The 20,363-nt window shown below is 45.3% G+C and overlaps 1 protein-coding gene across 1 annotated transcript; it reads left to right on the top strand.

The window, feature by feature from the left end:
• The first annotated feature begins 9,005 nt into the window (after positions 1-9,005).
• On the top strand, positions 9,006-11,002 carry SMIM2 (small integral membrane protein 2). The gene is given in 3 exon segments (XM_049701134.1): positions 9,006-9,013; positions 10,527-10,560; positions 10,562-11,002. Coding segments are annotated over 3 exon segments (333 nt in total). The 3' UTR covers positions 10,853-11,002.
• Positions 11,003-20,363: the final 9,361 nt, after the last annotated feature.

Raw genomic sequence — 20,363 nt, 5'->3', positions numbered from 1 at the left:
AGCAGGGAACTCACTGATTTGAATGGGCTTAGATAGACAGATTTTTAAAGTAAGATAAAATTTACATATACTGTATATTAGGTGTAGAGTTTGATGAATATTCAAAACGATATATACTTATGTAACCAACAAGATATACAACATCTCCAAAGCAGGCATTATGTGGGAAGATCTTGGATTTTTGGCTTTCCCCAATAGTGTGCTTGGTTTCCCAAGATAGCTTGTCAACTCCTGGATCCCAGTGCCTGCTTTGATCCTTTTCTCATCTCCACTGCTTCTTGCAGCTTCCCTTGGCGTCCACTGTATCTTTCCTCTGCTGGTCCTCACTGCACACAGTTTTCATCAGATTGGAGGTGAGTTCTTTCATTTTCCCGGGTGGTGGCTGTTTCCATCTTTTCCTTTCCAACAGTGTGTTGTTGGCTTACTAGTTTCAAATGATCCTTCCTCACGATGAACACACACAGTGATCAGATTTCTTCCCTCCTTCAGGAGCTTTCCAAACGTTTGCTCATAAATCTTCCCAGTACAGTCCTGGGTAATGAGTAGGGAGCAAGTTATATGCTTTGCTTTTATATATGGAAACCTCAAAGCTAAGTGAAGTTAAATGGCTTCCTGCAATGACTCTGACGCTAACTCAGAATTATATGACCCAGTTTGTGCCATGTTTGTTTTTGTTTTTGTTTTCTCCCTCCAGCAGGAAGGAGAGTATGGTGGAGTTCCTAAGGCAGTTCTCTCTTCAAGCCTCTCAATTTTTCTCACCTCTACTTGAGAGGCTATTCCATGGTCCGAGTATGAGGAAACAGTGAGCTGGAAGGAGACACAGCAGTAGGAAGAGACACAGGGAGATCTGGTGTGAGAAGCCTCAGGTCTTGGTCATGTTTTTAGAGATTAGGAACAAGAAAGAGGGAGCAAAGGGTCAAAGATGGACACAAAAAAATTAGTCAAAGCAGTAGTTCTTCACACTTCTTGTAGTTATCTGCACACTTCCTGCAGTGTCACCTTCAGCAGCTTAATAGTTTCATTTAACTGGAGGCAAAAGGAAAATTTAGTTTGACTCTTTGCAGTATCAAAAAGATGATGATGAAGAAGTTGTAAAGAAGATACTGAATTTTCTGGGAAATCCTCCTTCTCCACTCCAGACATTCCTCCCTCCAAATGTTGCTCTTTACCTTAACTGATTGGCTTTGTGGAAATAGCCACATTTAGGTATTAAAGGACATATATATTTAGAGGCTTAGGAAGTTACACCAAAGGATTTTTCCATGCTTTGGGCAGTGGGAGGGGTAGCCACCCAGTGTGTTAAATTTTTCAGAAGGAACTGTGCAGCTGGCTTCGCCAATGCCCTACCTCTGCAAACAGAGTCAGGAGACGGGAGCAGTTGGAAATGGTACCATTCTCCTGCTGCTCTTATTGGCTGCCTCGCAGTTCACCTCATACCCTTGGCATAATGCCTGTGCTGTGGGATTTGACAGTTGCAACATCTAATCTGCCTCAAAGGCTCTCCTCACGTCCAGGGACTTCCACAGGACCTCCCTTAGTCTGCTGTAAGATCTAACCGCAACCTTAATTATTAGTCTTCTTGAGAGAACCAGGGAGACTGTCTCCCACACCATGACTCCATCCACTCAGCTTTGAATGAACAATCCAGCTCTTTACAGCTAACTCCCCAAGTAAGCGTCAAACCCAAAGTGTGAGTAAAATAACTACGTGCCTTAAATAACACAGCCCAGTCATGCCACTCCTATTTTGCTTCTTAGGAAGTGTTTTACACTCATCTGCAGCCTGAGTAAAACTTTCTCTGGTACCTCCCTCTGACTCATGAGAGCATCAACTTAATCCATGGTAATAAGAAAGTATTCTATTTAGCTGTACTTGTGGAAGAGGCATGATTAAGGTTGCTTAGCAGTAGACATTGGTTTATTAAAAACAACTGTCTGTGAGGAAATCACTCCCTCATTTTCCTATGCATTCGTGTCTTCTGGTTGATTGAATTGCTAACTGAATTGCTCAGAAGATTTTCTCCTTATATGTGCTGGGGGGGACCTGGAGAGCAAAACGGCTGGGAAAGACTCAATATTAGAAACAAGACTAGATGCCTTGAAGCAACTAGGTGGACCATGTTTCTTCTGTCTAGAAAGTTGGAGGACTCAGAGCAGCTGTGTGTCCCCTGCCCAGCTGTGGGGTTTCATGTGACCTCAAGCAAGACGAGGGAGAAGCTCAGGGACGGAGAAGGGACAGGTGTCAAACTGGGGATGAGGACAATCATCTCTGGAAAGGATATAGACTTGAGTTGTTACATAGTGAACTGAAGCACCACAGATGCCAAACTCGTTTTACTGAATTTTTTAGACTAACAGTAATGATTATGGGGCCAGGATGGTAGGGAAACTAGTAAAGCTACCTATGTAAGAAGGGTGGGAAGGAGAATCATTGACATTTATTGAATGATTATTATGCGCTACATTCTTCTCAAGTGCGCATGGAACATTCTCCAGGATAGATCACATCTTGGGTCACAAATCAAGCCTCGGTAAATTTAAGAAAATTGAAATCATATCAAGCATCTTTTCTGACCACAATGCTATGATATTAGAAATCAATTACAGGGAAAAAAAATGTAAACTACACAAACACAGGGAGGCTAAACAATACATTACTAAATAACCAAGAAAACACTGAAGAAATCAAAGAGGAAATCAAAAAATACCTAGAGACAAATGACAATGAAGACACGATGACCCAAAACCTACGGGATGCAGCAAAAGCAGTTCTAAGAGGGAAGTTTATAGCTATACAAACCTACCTCAAGAAACAAGAAAAATCTCAAATAAACAATCTAAACTTACACCTAAAGGAACAAGAGAAAGAAGAATGAACAAAACCGAAAGTTAGCAGAAGGAAAGAAATCATAAAGATCAGAGCAGAAATAAATGAAATAGAAACAAAGAAAACAATAGCAAAGATCAATAAAACTAAAAGCTGGTTCTTTGAGAAGATAAGCAAAATTGATAAACCATTAGCCAGACTCATCAAGAAAAAGAGGGAGAGGACTCAAATCAATAAAATTAGAAATGAAAAAGGAGAAGTTACAACAGACACCGCAGAAATACAAAGCATCCTGAGACTACTACAAGCAACTAGGCCAATAAAATGGACAACCTGGAAGAAATGGACAAATTCTTAGAAAGCTATAACCATCCAAGACTGAACCAGGAAGAAATAGAAAATATGAACAGACCAATCACAAGTAATGAAATTGAAACTGTGATTAAAAATCTTCCAACGAACAAAAGTCCAGGACCAGATGGCTTCACAGGTGAATTCTATCAAACATTTACAGAAGAACTAACACCCATCCTTCTCAAACTCTTCCAAAAAATTGCAGAGGAAGGAGAACTCCCAAACTCATTCTATGAGGCCACCATCACCCTCATACCAAAACCAGACTAAGATACTACAAAAAAAGAAAATTACAGACAAATATCACTGATGAATATAGATGAACAAATCCTCAACAAAATACTAGCAAACAGAATCCAACAACATATTAAAAGGATCATACACCATCATCAAGGGGGACTTATCCCAGGGATGCAAGGATTCTTCAATATATGGAAATTAATCAATATGATACACCATATTAACAAATTGAAGAATAAAAACCATATGATCATCTCAATAGATGCAGAAAAAGCTTTTGACAAATTCAACACCCATTTATGATAAAAACTCTCCAGAAAGTAGGCATAGAGGGAAACTACCTCAACATAATAAAGGCCATATATGACAAACCCATAGCAAATATCATTCTCAATGGTGAAAAACGGAAAGCATTTCCTCTAAGATCAGGAAAAGACAAGGATGTCCACTCTCACCATTATTATTCCACATAGTTTTGGAAGTCCTAGCCACGGCAATCAGAGAAGAAAAAGAAATAAAAGGAATACAAATTGGAAAAGAAGAAATAAAACTGTCACTGTTTGCAGATGACATGATACTATACATAAAGAATCCTAAAGGTGCCACCAGAAAACTACTAGAGCTAATCAATGAATTTGGTAGAGTAGCAGGATACAAAATTAATGCACAGAAATCTCTTGCATTCCTATATACTAAGGATGAAAAATCTGAAAGAGAATTTAAGGAAACACTCACATTTACCATTGCAACAAAACGAATAAAATACCTAGGAATAAATCTACCTAGGGAGACAAAAGAACTGTATGCAGAAATCTATAAGACATTTATGAAAGAAAGTAAAGATACAAACAGATGGAGAGATATACCATGTTCTTGGATTGGAAGAATCAATATTGTGAAAATGACTATACTACCCAAAGAAATCTACAGATTCAATGCAATCACTATCAAATTACCAATGGCATTTTTCACAGAACTAGAACAAAAAAAGTCTTCAAATTTGTATGGAGACAAAAAAGACCCTGAAGAGCCAAAGCACTCTTGAGGGAAAAAAACGGAGCTGGAGGAATCAGACTCCCTGACTTCAGACTATACTACAAAGCTACAGTAATCAAGACAATATGGTACTGGCACAAAAACAGAAATATAGATCAATGGAACAAGATAGTAAGCCCAGAGATAAACCCATGCACCTATGGTCAACTAATCTATGACAAAAGAGGCAATGATATACAGTGGAGAAAAGACAGTCTCTTCAATAAGTTTTTCTGGGAAAACTGGTCAGCTACATGTAAAAGAATGAAACACTCCCTAACACCATACACAAAAATAAAGTCAAAATGGGTTAAAGACCTACATGTAAGACCAGAGACTATAAAACTCTTAGAGGAAAACATAGGACAAACACTCTTTGACATAAATCACAGCAAGATCTTTTCTGATCCACCTCCTAGAGTAATGGAAATAAAAACAAATGGGACCTAATGAAACTTCAAAGTTTTTGCACAGCAAAGGAAACCATTAACAAGAAGAAAAGACAACCCTCAGAATGGGAGAAAATATTTGCAAATGAATCAATGGACAAAGGATTAATCTCCAAAATACATAAACAGCTCAGGCAGCTCAATATTAAAAAAACAAACAACCCAATCCAAAAATGGGCAGAAGACCTAAATAGACATTTCTCCAAAGAAGACATACAGATGGCCAAGAAGCACATGAAAAGCTGATCAACATCACTAATTGTTATTGAAATGCATATCAAAACTACAATGAGGGATCACCTCACACCAGTTAGAATGGGCATCATCGGAAAATCTACAAACAACAAATGTTGGAGAGGGTATGGAGAAAAGGGAACCCTCTTGCACTGTTGGTGGGAATGTAAATTGATACAGTCACTATGGAGAACAGTATGGAGGTTCCTTAAAAAACTAAAAAAAATTACCATATGACCCAGAAATCCCACTACTGGGCATATACCCAGAGACAACGATGATTCAAAAAGACACATGCACCCCAATATTCATTGCAGCACTATTTACAATAGCCAGGTCATGGAAGCAACCTAAATGCCCATTGACAGATGAATGGATAAAGAAGTTGTGGTACATATATACACTGGAATATTACTCAGCCATAAAAAAGGAACGAAACTGGGTCATTTGTAGAGACGTGGCTGGATCTAGAGACTGTCATACAGAGTGAAGTAAGTCAGAAAGAGAAAAACAAATATCGTATATTAATGCATATATGTGGAACCTAGAAGAATGGTACATATGAACTGGTTTGCAGGGCAGAAATTGAGACAGAGATATAGAGAACAAATGTATGGACACCAATGGGGGAAAGCGGCAGGGGGGCGGCGGGTGGTGTAATGAATTGGGCAATTGGGATTGACATGTATACACTAATATGTATAAAATGGATGACTAATAAGAACCTGCTAAATAAAAAAATAAATAAAATAAAATTCAAAAAAGTAAGAATCACTAGATGTTCCTATATAATTTATTAAATAATTTATCATGCCCTCATTGTTTCAAAATCTGTTTATATCAAAACAAAAAATGTATAATGGGAAAAAGAAGACAATGGATGTGATAGTCATTTTGTAATGCATGTAGAGAAGTGTTGCATAAAAATACATATATAATAAAGGTGGTTATAAAAGAAAAAAAAGATTATTATGTGCTAGCCACTGTTTTAAGCATTTTTGGTACATAGAAATAATTGCTATTAGTTTAACATTGCTTTAAAGATGAGAAACCAAGACTTGAGAGGTTAAGTTCATGAATTTGGTTACTTGTAAGTAGCAGCGATGGGATTTGAACTCTGGACACCAACATTTTTATCCACTGCACTACCTAGGCCCTCGGTTCTCAGATAATTGTGACCATGGTGGGAATTGTGGCCCTCAGCTGTCAGACCTTTCCATTTTTCAAGAAGTTTATCTGAATTTATCAATGAGAAATTTCTGAATTTTTAAATCATTGGAAATATCTTTGCTTTTTTTTTTTAATGTTTTCATAAGACTCAGGTCAGCAATTGGATGCAGACCGAATGTGATCTAGGATTACTTCCTGCCCAAAGTCATTAGGTCACTGCTCAACCTGCAACCCTGTGCACATGCTGGGGAAACCTGCACCAAGGAAGTAGAAATATAAACAGGAACTTGTCCCATTGCAGGAAATGCCCTTTGTGGAAGCTTTGTAGCATTGGGTCATCAGAGGGAGTTTGTCCACCTAGGCTTTGCTAGTTTCACCAGAAACCTAGGGAAAATGTGGATTTCAGATTTGCAATGGAATAGTCTAGACCTGTGTGTTTAGACCAGAGTGCCACTGATCCCGTTCAAAGAGGTCAGTGAAAGCTGTGATACTGACCCTCTCAGCCCTCAGGGGACTGGGGAGTTTCTGTGGTCTAGAGGTCCCTTAGATGGCCACCTCTAGCCACAAGTAGCTCCTCTTTTCAGTTTACCCCATGTTGCAAATATTATAATTTTTAAAAAATGTGTGCCATGAAGTTAAAACAGTTGGGAAGTACTGTTGTGGCCTATTTCTCATGTAATATGTTGCCCTAACTTACCATCAGCTTTTTTCCTTTTAATGAATGGGATCTACATTTTTATATGAATCCTTTAATGAAACTTTCCTCTTCTGCTCACCTGGATGGTAGGACATCCTCCTCCTGGTTCTTACCCTGCTCATTATTCATGGATCTTTTCATTAAAAACAAATAATTTCATTCACTTATTCATTCATTTTAGTTCTCTTCCTGACTTTCAATTTTACACAGCAATTTGGTACTATTTGCTATCAATTCATTCAATAATGATTTGTTATGTGTTTGGAAAGGTCCCTGGGGAAGGGGTGTGAGGCCTAAGAGAGCAATCATTCTGTCTTGGTCTTCCTGGGACATTTCCAGTTTTAGCACTGAATGTCCCAGGGACCCTCAGTCCTGGGCTAACTAGGATGGTTGGTCCCCCTAGGCCTAGCTAACAGGTAGAGCTGTTGTCACAGAGAGAATGAAAGACTCTTCTTCATATGGGTGGGTAGGTATGGAGAAGACAGGGGACAGGGGAGGGTTTCACACAAAATAACCTTAATTTTTTACTACATAGGTGTAAGGTCATCTGCTGAGAGAAAGGGGAGCAGATGGTAGAGGAAGTGTCACTCAATGAAGCCTAGTTCCCTTCATACCATGTGCTTCTAAAACAACAGCAACTTATGTTAGGTGCATCTATGCTTTGCCTGGATGTAATTGGTCATTTCCTGAATGCAAATTAATACGAACAACTAAAAAAGGGAAATGATTCTATATTTATTTTTCAAAAATAAAAGGCAAGTGCAAAATACATAATCTATTACACTGAGGCATCATCTAGATCATTAGATGTACCTGTTCCTGTAACTGCCATTCTTTAGTAATGACATGCCCTCAACTGGCTACCACGCTCCTGCCCCCCGTCCCCACATCCTAAAGAACACACCCGGCTTACGTAATAGTAACTTAAAAATGGGGGAAAAGTGGCTATAGCAGAGGGAGGGAAGTACCTGATTTGATATATGGCCCTCAAAGATCCACTGGACTGTAGGTGCTGTATGGCTGTGAGAGGGGCCAAGGACAGGGCAAGTGTAACAACATGACCTTGGACAAGCACTTAACCTTTCTGTGCCCTGATGTCTCCCTTTGCAAAATGAAGGGATGGATTACAGAAGCCCCTAAGGTCCCTCGTGTGTTCTAGAATTCTAGCACTTTTTGAAGGACTGTAAGGGGAGAAAAGCAGTTACAAATACATGTGCGTGCACATACAGAAACACACACACGTTAGAAGTCTTTGGTATATGAAGCCAAGAGGACAGGTCAGAGATCCCTTCAAAAAATTAGGATTATGACTAGGATGAATCAAGCCCTAGGACACTGAGATCCAGGCAGCTCTGTGAAAGTTTGTAACAAAGGAAGTCTCACTCCCCACATCAGAAGCAAACTTCTCATAATGGACTTTCACAGTTGAGAAAACATTTTCACGTAGAACAATAGCTTGCAGACTGAGAAGCATTTGAACACAATAGTGTTGCATTTGATCCTCACACAATCTTGGGAGGCAGGCATCAGAGTTTCTATTCTCTCCATTCTACAGATGAGAAAACTAAGTCTGCAAGTAGTTAAGGTCACAGAGCTGAGTCTTGGACTCTGTTCCCATGAATCTCTGTAACCTCTACAGAGAATGGGGGTCAGTGGGGTCTTACCACTGAGCAGCCATCTCAGAAGTAGGAGCCCTGGGTGTGGAGCCTTCAGGACCCCTGGAACACAGGATGGAGCACAGGCCTGTGGTTGTGAATGCCATGACTGTCGGGTCACCAGAGATACACTAGATTCAAGGGTAGCCTGACCAGTCTGTGTCCTTACTCTCTGCTGGGGTTGTGTCCTTGTGGTCACATCTCCAATCTGGTCACTGCTGGACTCCCTCATCCTGATTGTTCCAGGACCATGGCTTTGGGGTTCTGGGAGGCTGTGGGACTGAAATGATCTAGGAGTCTGTGAGGACTCATGCTTCTCTGCTGCGTGCTGTCGAGTGAAGCGGGATGCTACGGTACCCCTTTTGATGCTGTTTAGATGGCCCGTCCACTACAGATTATTATTCCACGAGTAGACCTGTAATGTATTCTTGTACATCTGAATTTAATTAAGAACCTTTTTCTCACTGACATGAACGTGGTTTTACTGTTTCTGGCCAGGCCAGACAAAGATGTTAGAAGACAGATTTCTGAATTGTGGGCCAATTTCCCTGATCTTTTAAACCCAAGGCCCCTGTTCTGAGACAGAGATTTATGACTTTGACATGCTGTCTTCAACCACTCTCTGGTCACTAGGGAGTATGCAGAAGCAACGGCTCCAAGAGTCAAGGTTGTCCCCTGCAACCTCACCAGGATCCTCGTGGGATTCAGAGGATTACTTAATTTTCAGTATTCAGAGGACGGTGTCAGGATCACCCCAGCTTTACTTAATCATCTCATGACTTGGGAGCGTTGGTGATGGGATTAAATCTTTGTGCTGTGGTCCATTTCTGATGTGTTGGCCTGGGGAGCCTCAAAGGGCAACGTGAGCTCTACTTTTCTGTTCCCAAAGGACTAAGGCCGGAAACTCATGTACTATTTTGTCCCGTGGCTTCTCTGTTTAGCAATACCTCACCTTTGGTGCTGATGCTGCTTAAAAATAAGAGAAGGTGCAGGAACACTGACAGTTGTTACCAAGGGCACTTCTCACATCCTCTGCCCCTCCGCATGTGTGATGGCCACACCACCTGCACTTGGGGCAGTAAAAGCCTGCACCCTTTAATCACCTCCCACTTGCTCACCCCAGCTGTTGACTCAGCTTTAAACATCCAGCCCAGGGAACATTGCCTCTTTGGTGCATGTCATAATCAGGAGATTACGGTTCTCTTCAGATTCTCACTCCACTCCATTGAGGGTGGAGCGCTTGGGAAGCAGGGATGAGGGGATGGCGGCATCCCTCCGTCCATCCATTCACACCTCCATCCAGTCTTCCCTTACACAGCGTCTGACTGCCCACTGTGCGCCATGTGCTAAGCTGGGCGCTGTGCATTCAGTGGTGAACACAGAAGACGCTATCTCAAGGAGCAGCTTCTGTTTCAATAGAGCAGCCCAAGGAACTTCACCTGCTATTATTTCGGGTATGCTTCTTACTGCCAAGAGTCTGTAGGCGTTTAGGGACCTCATTAAGGTTTGGAAGCTCTGGATCCTCACTGCTCCTTTGGAGCCTGGCCCTTGGTTGGGCCAGGCCCTCAACGTGCCACTGTCAGCACTTTCCAGATGAGTACTATGCATGGGGCGGGGCCAGGCCTGGGGCCCCCTGAAGGCTGTGTCACCCCTGGCTCTAGCCACAGAGGCTTCATCACAGAGGGAAGCTGAGCTGTGAGCATGTTGCTAGGCTGTGGCTATTTATTTTTATAAACGAGGCTTGTGCTTAATTTAGAAATCTGCTTTTGCTTTTTTTTCCCTTTGTTCCAGCATCATCTGGCTGTCTGGCACCATCAAAGAATTGCATTTCTGACCCAACAAGAGCTCATGGGTGAATGGGGGCAGGAAAGAGGTTGGGGAGAGGACTGATGCCAGCCAGGCTGCCTCACGGGGAGGGGGAGACACTTGGCCATGCCACTAGCATCCTGTTCGGCTTTCGGATGAGTTTCATCTATGACACGTACAGAGTCCTCACTTGGAACAAGAGGATTAAAAGAGGCCCTGGCGGTCGCTCCTCTTCTGATTAACCACACCTTGGCATACAGCGGAACAGAAGGCAAAGCTGCACAGAAAAGGACCAAAGTCAGGTGCCAGAAGCAGGTGACATCCAGACTCCCAGTTCGTTGGATGCAGCTATTTCAATAGAGCCACTTTTTTGTGTGGCTATTTAGACATGAGGATATTTCGATTTGGCTTAAAAATTAAGCTGATAAGTGTTAGTTTTTCGGCCCAGGGAATATAGCCAATGTTTTATAATAACTTTCAATGGAGTATAATCTATAAAAATATTGAATCACTGTGTTTGTATACCTGAAACTAATATAACACTGTAAGACAACTATACTTCAATAAAAGAGAATTTTAATTAAATGATGAGTAAAATGGGCACTTTATACTCCACCTTTGAGTTTCACCCTAGCCCCGAGCTTTGTCCTATTGCCAATCCTAATCCTACCTCTGGGCGTCAAGGTGTGTGGATCGGGGAAAGGTATGGTAGAGGTTCAACATGGAAGAGATATACCAGGGATCAGGTAACAGTTAAGGACGGAGTAAATGTCAGGAATAAGGTGTCCTAAGAACCGGGGGCAGATCGGGAGGAGAGGAGGCTGGGAGGCCTCTAATGTCGATCCAGTAGAGACAGAGCAAGACTCAGAGATGGAGTGACGGGTGGGGAATTGGTAACACACAAAATCCCGTGAGCCTGCATTTTGGCTCGCCTGTCTTGAGGCTGTGTCAGAACAGCTGCATGACATTGTTGGGCAGGAAAATATTCCACTTAGGATTCAGAACAGCTCACCTTGTCTCCTCCAGGGGCAGTGTCTGACTCATACATGTCCAGGCATTTCACTTGAGGGCTTGTCTGAGCCTCAGTTTCTCCGTATACAACGCAGATGATCATGTCGACCCTTCCTCTTTCCCCAGCTGTGTTTTCCCTCCAAGCGACAGGATGCAGAATGAGCCAGCAGCTTGTAAACTGCTTCGAGCACCTTGGAGAAGGTGCTTGCGTAACTAGTGGGCATTAGCCGCTACGAGTGCCCCACGAGTCAAGAGTTTCCGAGTCGGGCAAGTGTAGCCGTCTCGGCCTGATGATTCGTGTGGACACAGTAATGCCTTTAGTTGGAACGTACAGTGTTGGTGATGAATTTGTTCTTGCGATGGCAGAGAACTTCATCTTTACTAGAATGCTATCAACGTGAGGAGTGTGCGGGGATTAGATGGGAAAAGAGTTGAAAGGAACCTGGCACTTGTGCCTGCCATGCAGAGGTCCACTGTACAAAGAACTACGGCAGCATGTTTATGCCCAGTCATCAACTCCTCTTGGCCAGCAGAGAAATTCTTCCAGACTCTTCTGCCATTTGTCAAACTTGCCAAAGTCCCCGGAGGCAGTTTCTGTGTCACTGAAGGTGGAGGGAAGAGAGGACTTTCTCCACCAGGTTTCACTACTTTCTCTGTTGATCCTGTGCGTCACATGGTGAAGCCTCACTGATTTTAGTACGGAATGTCCTTCCAGAATTGGTACAAGGAGGCAGCAGGGCCTGGGGCCTCAGCTTCCAGAAGCCTGACCTGGGGCTGCCACGCAGCTGGGCAGGAACCCTCCTCTGAGCCCTCAGAGCAGAGGCAGAGGGCAGGAAGGGCACGCGTGTCTCTGCAGCTCGCTGGCCCAGCCGTGCCTCCGAGTGCTGGCCGCCCCAGTCCCTGCTCTAGGAGCCAAGATGCCATCTCCCTGGTACAGCTAATCTTCGTTCCTGCCACCAACTCATCTTTCTTTGTTACTTCTCACCATGCCTCTGGCCGCAGATTCCTTATGGATTCCTTTCTCAGGTGTCGTGTTTTGATTCCCTCCTCACATGTACTCCCAAGTGCCAAGAACAACTCTGTTCCGGCAGGAGGATATCATTTGGCTTAAAGAGGGCGGGAGCGGTAGCTTCTCCACATGAGCATTCTTTGGATTTATGTGGGGATTTATTCTGGGAACTGTTTACAGTCTCCCACAAGTCTCCCCCCACCGCCAACAACATGTTTCTGTCGCAGAGTCGCTCTGCTTTCATTGTGTGTAACTGGAGGATGATACGAGCTTTTCCTCCGGAGCCCGGGTAGGAGGGCTCAGCACGCTCTCTCCACACGCACCATTACTGCCCCAGCATGTTGGCGGGGCCCACACTGAACAGTGCAAAGTGCTTTGTTACCATCATTACAGCCCCAAGGCTCGTCCCCAATATTTGTGAGATAAACCTTAAGACTTCTTCCCGAATAGTTGGTTTCTCCAGCCCTGGCGTGGTGTTCACCCCATGGGGCAGCCCTCCCTGAGCGACTGACAAGCACTCCCAGGTTTAGCTGGAGCGGTCAGGTCCAACTGACATTTGCTTCTCTGTTGTCGTTGCGTCAGACTTAATGATACATGCTAAGGACAGTAGCTGCTCTTCTCCCTCGTCCCCATCGTGGTTTGGGGAGGTTGCGTTGCCCCATCTGTCACTTTGTATAGTGCTTCAGGAATCTGCTGTTGGACATGGAACTAAACTTAGAGACAGGAGGGGTCAGGCCCCATGCAGGCGGCAAGCAAGCCTGTCCCCAGACAGGGGAGGGTGGCTCTGGGAGTGAACGCATCCTGGACTTGGTCTGCCTGGACCAAGCGAGTCACCCAGCAAGACCCCTGCTTTAGGGGCTAGAATCAAGTAATCAGGCCAAGCCTGAGTACGAGCAATCTGAAGTTTGAAGGTGCTTCCAGGTACAACCCCTGATTCAGGTACGAAAACTAAGACAGTGGTCTCCTTTGATTCCGACCACAATTCTTGGAGGTAAACAGGCCAGGTGTTATTACTCCAATTTTACCAATGGGGAAACTAAGTTCCAGAAAGTTTAGTTAACTTCCTTAGAGTCAACTAAGTAAGTTACTGGTGGACTTGAGACGAGAAACCTCAAATTCCTGACATCTGTTCCAGTTTTTTCCATTACTCCATGCTGCACTTCAGCAGGGCTTATGCAAAACATCAAATGCAAGTGCTAGCCCTTCCAGCTGGGCAGGAGCTGGAAGCTGGCATGGGTTTCCACTGGCATGTCTGGGGCCCAGGAGGCTGCAGGCACTGTTTCCACTTGCTTGTACAGCAAGGTGAGGCTGCGTGGCTCGGCAGGGCTGAGACCATTTGGGGGCTCGCTGTTTATGAGGCTGTAGTGAGGGGAATGCAGCTGAGAGGGAGAGGAGTGGAGCAATGGTGCGAGTATCTGTGTGTGCACTTGTGTATGTACACTCACACACACACACACACACAGTCACACACACACAAGCCTGGGATCACAGGTGAACAGCCGTAACTACCGTCTGCCACAATGGCTGTTTGAAGGTGGATGGAACAGATCCCCTTTGAGGTCATCTGCAGCTTCCGGATGCACTGTGGCTTCTTACTTCAAGCTTCTGCATCCTAAAGGCTTTCTCTGGCCACGGGAATTTGCTGAGCCCCTGGGTGGGGCTGAGGCGGCCCAGAAGAGCCCCAGAGTTAATGGTCCTCTGGCATTGGTTAAGACCAATGAGGGATGGAGCTGGGCATAAATGTCGCAGGCTCCTTGCCCCTCGATAAGACAATTGAGGTGTTTTCTATGGGGTCTTTGACAGGGACCCCAGTGGGAGTGAACCCCAATGCTCCCAGGAGCAGCCTGCTCATAACATCCCCCTTTTTGCTTCCCCTCTTCTGTCTTACTTCCCCAATCCCTCTTGGGATTCTTGGGATCGCCTCCCCCATAAGCTCTGTGCAACCAGATTTCTGTTTCAGGCATGAAAACTAAGACAGTGGCTTCCTAACTAACTCCTGCCTCCCAGGAGCACCTTGTACGTGGTGGGCTTTCAACACAGCCAGGTTCCTGCTGAGAGTGGCAAGTGTGCATTTCCTGGTGAGCACTGCTCCTTTTCAGCCATCGGACAGGAAGCCTGTGGCTCCGGTACAAATAATGATGGAGTTCTACCTGCTGGAAGAATCTTTTTTCCTATGTATCCAGGGGAGGCCCCGCATCAGGGCTGCATGGGTAAGAAACAGAGAACTGAGCTCAGTGCCTTTAAAAACGATGCCAAGTTGAAGTAAGCCTGGAGGATTTTTTTGCTGTTTTATCTTCTGTTTTGCCAACGACATAGACTCTGTGCAGGTGTGGCCTCAGCTATCCTTCACTCCCTTAAGCCCTGGTGAGCGGCACCATCAATGCTCCCTTTCCTGGGGGAGGCCTGCATCGCCTTGCTCTCTAAATTCCTCTTAACGTAGCCACGGAATCTTGGGAGCACGGGAAGGCAGAGCCAGGGCTCCCCGAGGCTGGAGCAGGTTCCTGGATGCCACCTGCCCTTCAGTCCTCCTGGGTTCCAACAGACAGCAGATTCGACTTGCAACCAAGCAGACACATGAAAGCAAACGTGCGCTTCTGACATTTTGTAACCCGCCTCCCACAAAACAGAAGGTACTCTTCTCCTTGTGTTATTCCCTGCCTTGTTCTTGACATTTTTAATGTGCTGAGTCTACAGCCGACTTTGCATTCCCGACACCTCCCACTTGAATTGGCTCCTGGTCCCTCCAGGCCTGAGATCCCAGTCACGTGCTACACCCCAGAGAACACTCGACATTCCCTGTCTGGGCAGGCTACCCTCCTCCTAACCTTGACATTTAGGGCCTGCTGTTTCTTTTCCTCTTCTCCTGTAATAAATCAGCGCCAGGCAAGGTTCACTGTGCGCTTGGCAGGGCTTGGGGAAGCTGATGCTGGGGTAAGGGGGCTTTTCTGCAAGCCTGGGTGAAAAGCAAGCATTGTCATTCTGCCCCTGTTGCCTGGCTTTGCAACGCTGTGAAACCCTAAGCAAAGAGCCCAGGTTCCCTTTCCAGGCCCTTGTCTGACCTGCACAAAGCTGAGCGTATCTTCCAAGTTCTTTCGCTTAAACCAGACAAAGTAATGCCGTAATGCCGTCCCTTGCCTGGGTTTTTCCTAGTTTGTAGCCCAGGCTGAGCTGCTGGCTGAGTTCATTCACCTCAGGGGGTCTGGTATGGAGCAGAGTCCTCGACAGCCGAAGGAACACAGAGGCTGGGCCATTTCTGTCCACCCGCCCCCAATCTCCCCAGGCCACGTCTAGGAGTTGGGGTTTGATTCGGCTTGGGAGTGAAGGGAAGTAAGCCTTTTTAGCGCCAAGTGTCAGATACTAAGCAATGCCTAAGGGTATGTATGTACGGGATGATAAAGTCATCAGATAGGCTACAAGGATATATTGTACAACACAGGGAGTATAGCCAATATTTTGTAGTAACTGCCAATGGAAAGTAACCTTTAAAAATTGTATAAAAAAATTTAAAAACGTGTTTTTCAAGACAGAGGGAAAGGGGAGAGAAAGGGACAGAGAGCAGGAGAGAAATGGGAGAGAGAAAGACGGGAAAGGAAGAAAATGAGTCCACAAAATAATAGTGATGCAGAGGAGTGGCTGAGTGCCACCCACAAGCCTTTGAGTGGCATCGATGCCATCTGTCACCCATCTCTGCTTCAAAGTGGCACCAGGAGCTGCTGAATGCATGTGCTAGCTCCACAGAAAACACACAGCTCAGATGTTAGAACCATGTTGCCTCCCACAGTCCCCTGGAGTAGGGATGAGTGTGAACCTCCTTACTCAACCGTGAGAGGTCTTCATCAAAGGACTTTCAAATGCTTCATGATATACTAAATCACTTGTGTAAATATAAGATGGTATTTTTTTTCTCCAACTCACTTCAAGACTTGAACACACACTATTTGCACAAGTCTCAAGGTTAATTTAAGAATACGTAGAAGATTCTTAAAGGAAGAGACCATGACAGTTGGGTTGAACCAAATGCCTGGCACACAGTAGGTGCTCAACAAATGTCTGAAATTGAATCAGGGAATGAATGAATATAAGGGATACAAAGAAGATTTTAACAAGAAGATAACTGAATATTCAACACTGATTCCTTTTCAACACATTTCATGGCATTCCTTCTGGGTCCCAAGGATGCAAGGATGAGTGAGCGTTCCACATGTGTATTCACTGGTCAGCCTGTGATCACACACACACATTGGAGTAGATGTGGACAGGGTGCAGTGATGGGGATGGTTGACACCGCCCAGGGGTTTCTGCAGAGGTGTCTATATATGCAGGTCCTGAGGCTACCCAGGAGGTCTCACCAGGCAGACCACTTGGAAGATAGAACGTGAGGACAAAGGGATGAAACAGCCTAGTGTGTCAGAGAGCAGCAATAGCTGCATATGGCTGGGGCAAATGGAAGGGGTGTGTGTGTGTGTTTGTGTGTGTGTGTGTGTGTGAGAGAGAGAGAGAGAGAGAGAGAGAGAGAGAAGGGTGGGGGGTTGAGGGAAGGCAGGGGCAGGATAGAGAGCCCTGAATGTCTCTGACAACCACCAGCTTTTGCTGGTCACCAAAGATTTCAGAGTGTCTTCTATATGACCAACCACTGGCAACAGTAGGTGTCACTTATTCAAATCTTCCTGGGAAGCTGAAACCCCATGGACCAGCTGTTGCTTGGTCACTGGGGAGTGTGGGGTGTCTCCATGCCTCCTTAGGGCCTCCAAGCTAACGGTAGAGAGGTATGATCTCTGACCTTCTAAGCACCTCATGGTGCTTATTTGGTGTCTGGTCTAATTTCCTCTCTGCTGTGAGCTACCTCAGGGCAAAATCTCGCTGTTCTCTGAGCAGACCGAATGCAACAGAGCTTTACTGGAAGGATGGATGGATGGACAGATGGACAAGTGGATGCTGAGTCCTACAAAAGCCTTTAAGCCCCACCACTCTTCCCTAAGGGGGCAAAAGTCATATTTACCGTGACTACTTGTTTATTATTAACCTTGCAAGTCTCCGATGGGCACAGAGCCCAGACCAAAACCAGTCTGGTATGAAAAGAGACAAGGCAGGAGCCCCCAAAGAACTCAGCAAGAAGCCAGATCAGGGTTTATCAGAAGAGTGGCCAGCACAGGCCCCAAGGCCTGGGAGGAAGAGCATGGGCTGGAAGCCTGCGGTCCCTCAGGTTCTCGGGCCCCTGGTAGTTCCAGCAGAAGTGGGCCCAGTGCTGGAACACCACGAGCGCTTCTGCTACAGAATGCCCTGGAAGCCAGATGATTTGATAAAGCCCAAATCAGAGCAGATAAAAGGCAATTATGTGCCCACAGCCTGGGCTCCTGCCACCCTGAGCCTCCCTGGGGATGTACTTGTGGCATTTGGATGTCTCTCTCACAAAGGCCTGGAGAGAGAAAAACAGCCATTCAACATCTAATAAATTATCTATCGTGTCACTGCTTCTGCTGGCCTCGTTCTGACACTTCTCCCCTTCTGATTGTAGACAATCACCATTCTCTAATTGCTTCGTTCAGCTTGCTCACAGAGCTACAGCGACAGCGAGAAGCTCTCATTTGTCGCTGTTTGTTCGGAACGCTGAATCAAGCCAAATTATGCCTCAGTTTAGGCACGATTCTATCCTGAAGAGCAGCTCCCCGCCCCACACTGGCCCCAACGAGGCTTCTCTCTTGGCCCAAAGGCTGTACCTGATTCCCAGGAGATCACTAATCAGCCCCTCTCCAAACGGGGCCTGGAAGGAGGGTCCTTGTGTATCTGGGGGCCACGATCTGGCAGCGGATGGAGAATAACCGAAGGAAGGCAGTAAGTGCGTGCAGGTCCCGACCCCACTAACAAGTGGATTTCCCTGGAATTCAGACCAGCCTTGGACCCTGCGTGTGAGTCTCTCTCTTTTCAAAGCACAGAACTGAATGGCAGGAAAATAGGACAAATTGCTGACATAATTCAATAGTATTTATTCGCCATCCCATATCATTGCTTGGTGCTTTACAGTCTTTGGGAAGCTTACTTCCTACAACATGAGTACAGATTATGCACAGAAGTCACCGTGAATATATGGAATACGTGGAACTATGAGGCAGTGGTGTGAGCTGGACATAGCAATGAGCACAGATTCTCAGAGCAGCTGCACGTAGAGAATGCGTGAGAGAAATACCTGAGTGCAAGCTGGACGTCAGGCCTAGAGATCTAAGTGGCTCAACTGATTACTTAATTCATTTGTCCAGCTCCACGTATTGAGGACCTATTAAGTAACAGGTACCGAATGAGGCACCGAGAATTTAAAGAAAAGAATAAACCTCTGCCTGTGGCTTTGAGGAGTTCGTACTCTAGAGAGAATTAAAGTACAAACTAGATAAGTAATTAGAGTACAGTGGCACATGGAGAGTGGGAATTACTGGGGAGCAACAGGTAAGGATGGATGGACTCAGCCTGAGGAGACAGGACCCAGATTTGAGTGGACCTGGCGAGGTCGGTGAGCTCCTGAAAGGTTTGCTGAGGGCATTTCAGGCCTGGAAGCCGGAGGAGCGGGGAGCAGTTAAAGGAATGTGCAATAGTTGTGTGAACAAAGAATAGGGGGAGGGAGGCGGAGTGACAGATGTGGCTGGAGAGAGGCCGGGGCTAGTTCGGGAAGCTTCTGAGTGTCCTGTGAAGGATGTGGGCTTTTACACTGAAGGCTTTAAGAGGGGAGAGCACAGGAAGAGAGTCACTGGCCAGTGTGGAGGGGAGTGGATGGAAGCGGGAAGGCAAGAAGCAGAGACAAGTGAGGAAGTGGTGGAATTAATGGGGCTGGAAGAGACGCTTTCAGAGACACATGAGATGCGGTCTATTCCACCCTCACGTTTCTTTCTTTTCTCTTTTCAGTGCTTTTTGGGGCATTACTACCCACAGCTGTTTTATAATTTGACTGTCTTAATCTGCTTATTCTGGAAGTCTTTCCCCACATTTTTCTTGGGCCCTGAGAACTGCCTCTATTACTGCAGTGTCCAGGTGCACAATATTTTCTGTCCTTGGATTGGGGTGAGAGACCCCAGAGCGCACGTTCCGGTTAATGGAAGTTTCACATCATGGGTTGGACTCAACTTGAAGCCCTTCCTTTATGATCTAGATAATTAATTTATGTTTTCTCTTTTCAAGATCATAAATTCTCAGCTGAAGCTAGTTATCTGTGTGAGGACTTGGATCTCTCCCTACTTTCTCTATCAGGGGTGTTAGTAATCCAGGGCTCAGGTCTCAGCCAGTTTATGAACACAGATTTATTGAATCATCACTATTCCAGGATGTGTTCAAGGAAGAGTCTGAATATTGTTTAACAGCCCAAGGAAGGTTCAGGCCATTGACGAAGGTTCAGGCCAGGCGTTCGTAGCAATAAGCAGCCTCCACCTGGTGCTGAACTGACCAACCTCGGGCTAAGGGTGAATGTCTGTCCTTCTCCAGAGAACTGCTCATTTGCTTGGTGTAACTCTGATGACTCAGCATCCTCAGACTCCATACACGGAAACATCTGCCTCTGGGGTAATTGCCATGGTTGTTTTCAGATCATTACTGTGAAAGGTGATAAATGAAAGTACTCTCTAGGTGGCCTTGAAAAGAGCTCTGCCCTGAACCTGCACCTCTCCTCACTTTCTCCACCAAAAGTGTAAATAATTCAAGGGTCAAGAGTCAGCCAACCTATGATCAAAGATTTATTGGATGCTTGCTGTTTACACATCACACAGCTATTCCAGATCGTGTCCAAGAAAGAGTCTAGACTCTGAGTCTCAGCAAAAGTCCCTTGTAATCCCTCCCGCTGCCAACAGCGCTTGCTGCGGGCTTGGGGCAGCCTTCCCCTGTGCTGTTGTGAAAACCAA

The sequence above is a fragment of the Orcinus orca genome, chromosome 18, assembly GCF_937001465.1.
Source record: "Orcinus orca chromosome 18, mOrcOrc1.1, whole genome shotgun sequence".
Taxonomy (NCBI): domain Eukaryota; kingdom Metazoa; phylum Chordata; class Mammalia; order Artiodactyla; family Delphinidae; genus Orcinus; species Orcinus orca.
Note: the sequence above shows the minus strand (reverse complement) of the source record. Positions and strands in the feature narration are given on the sequence as shown.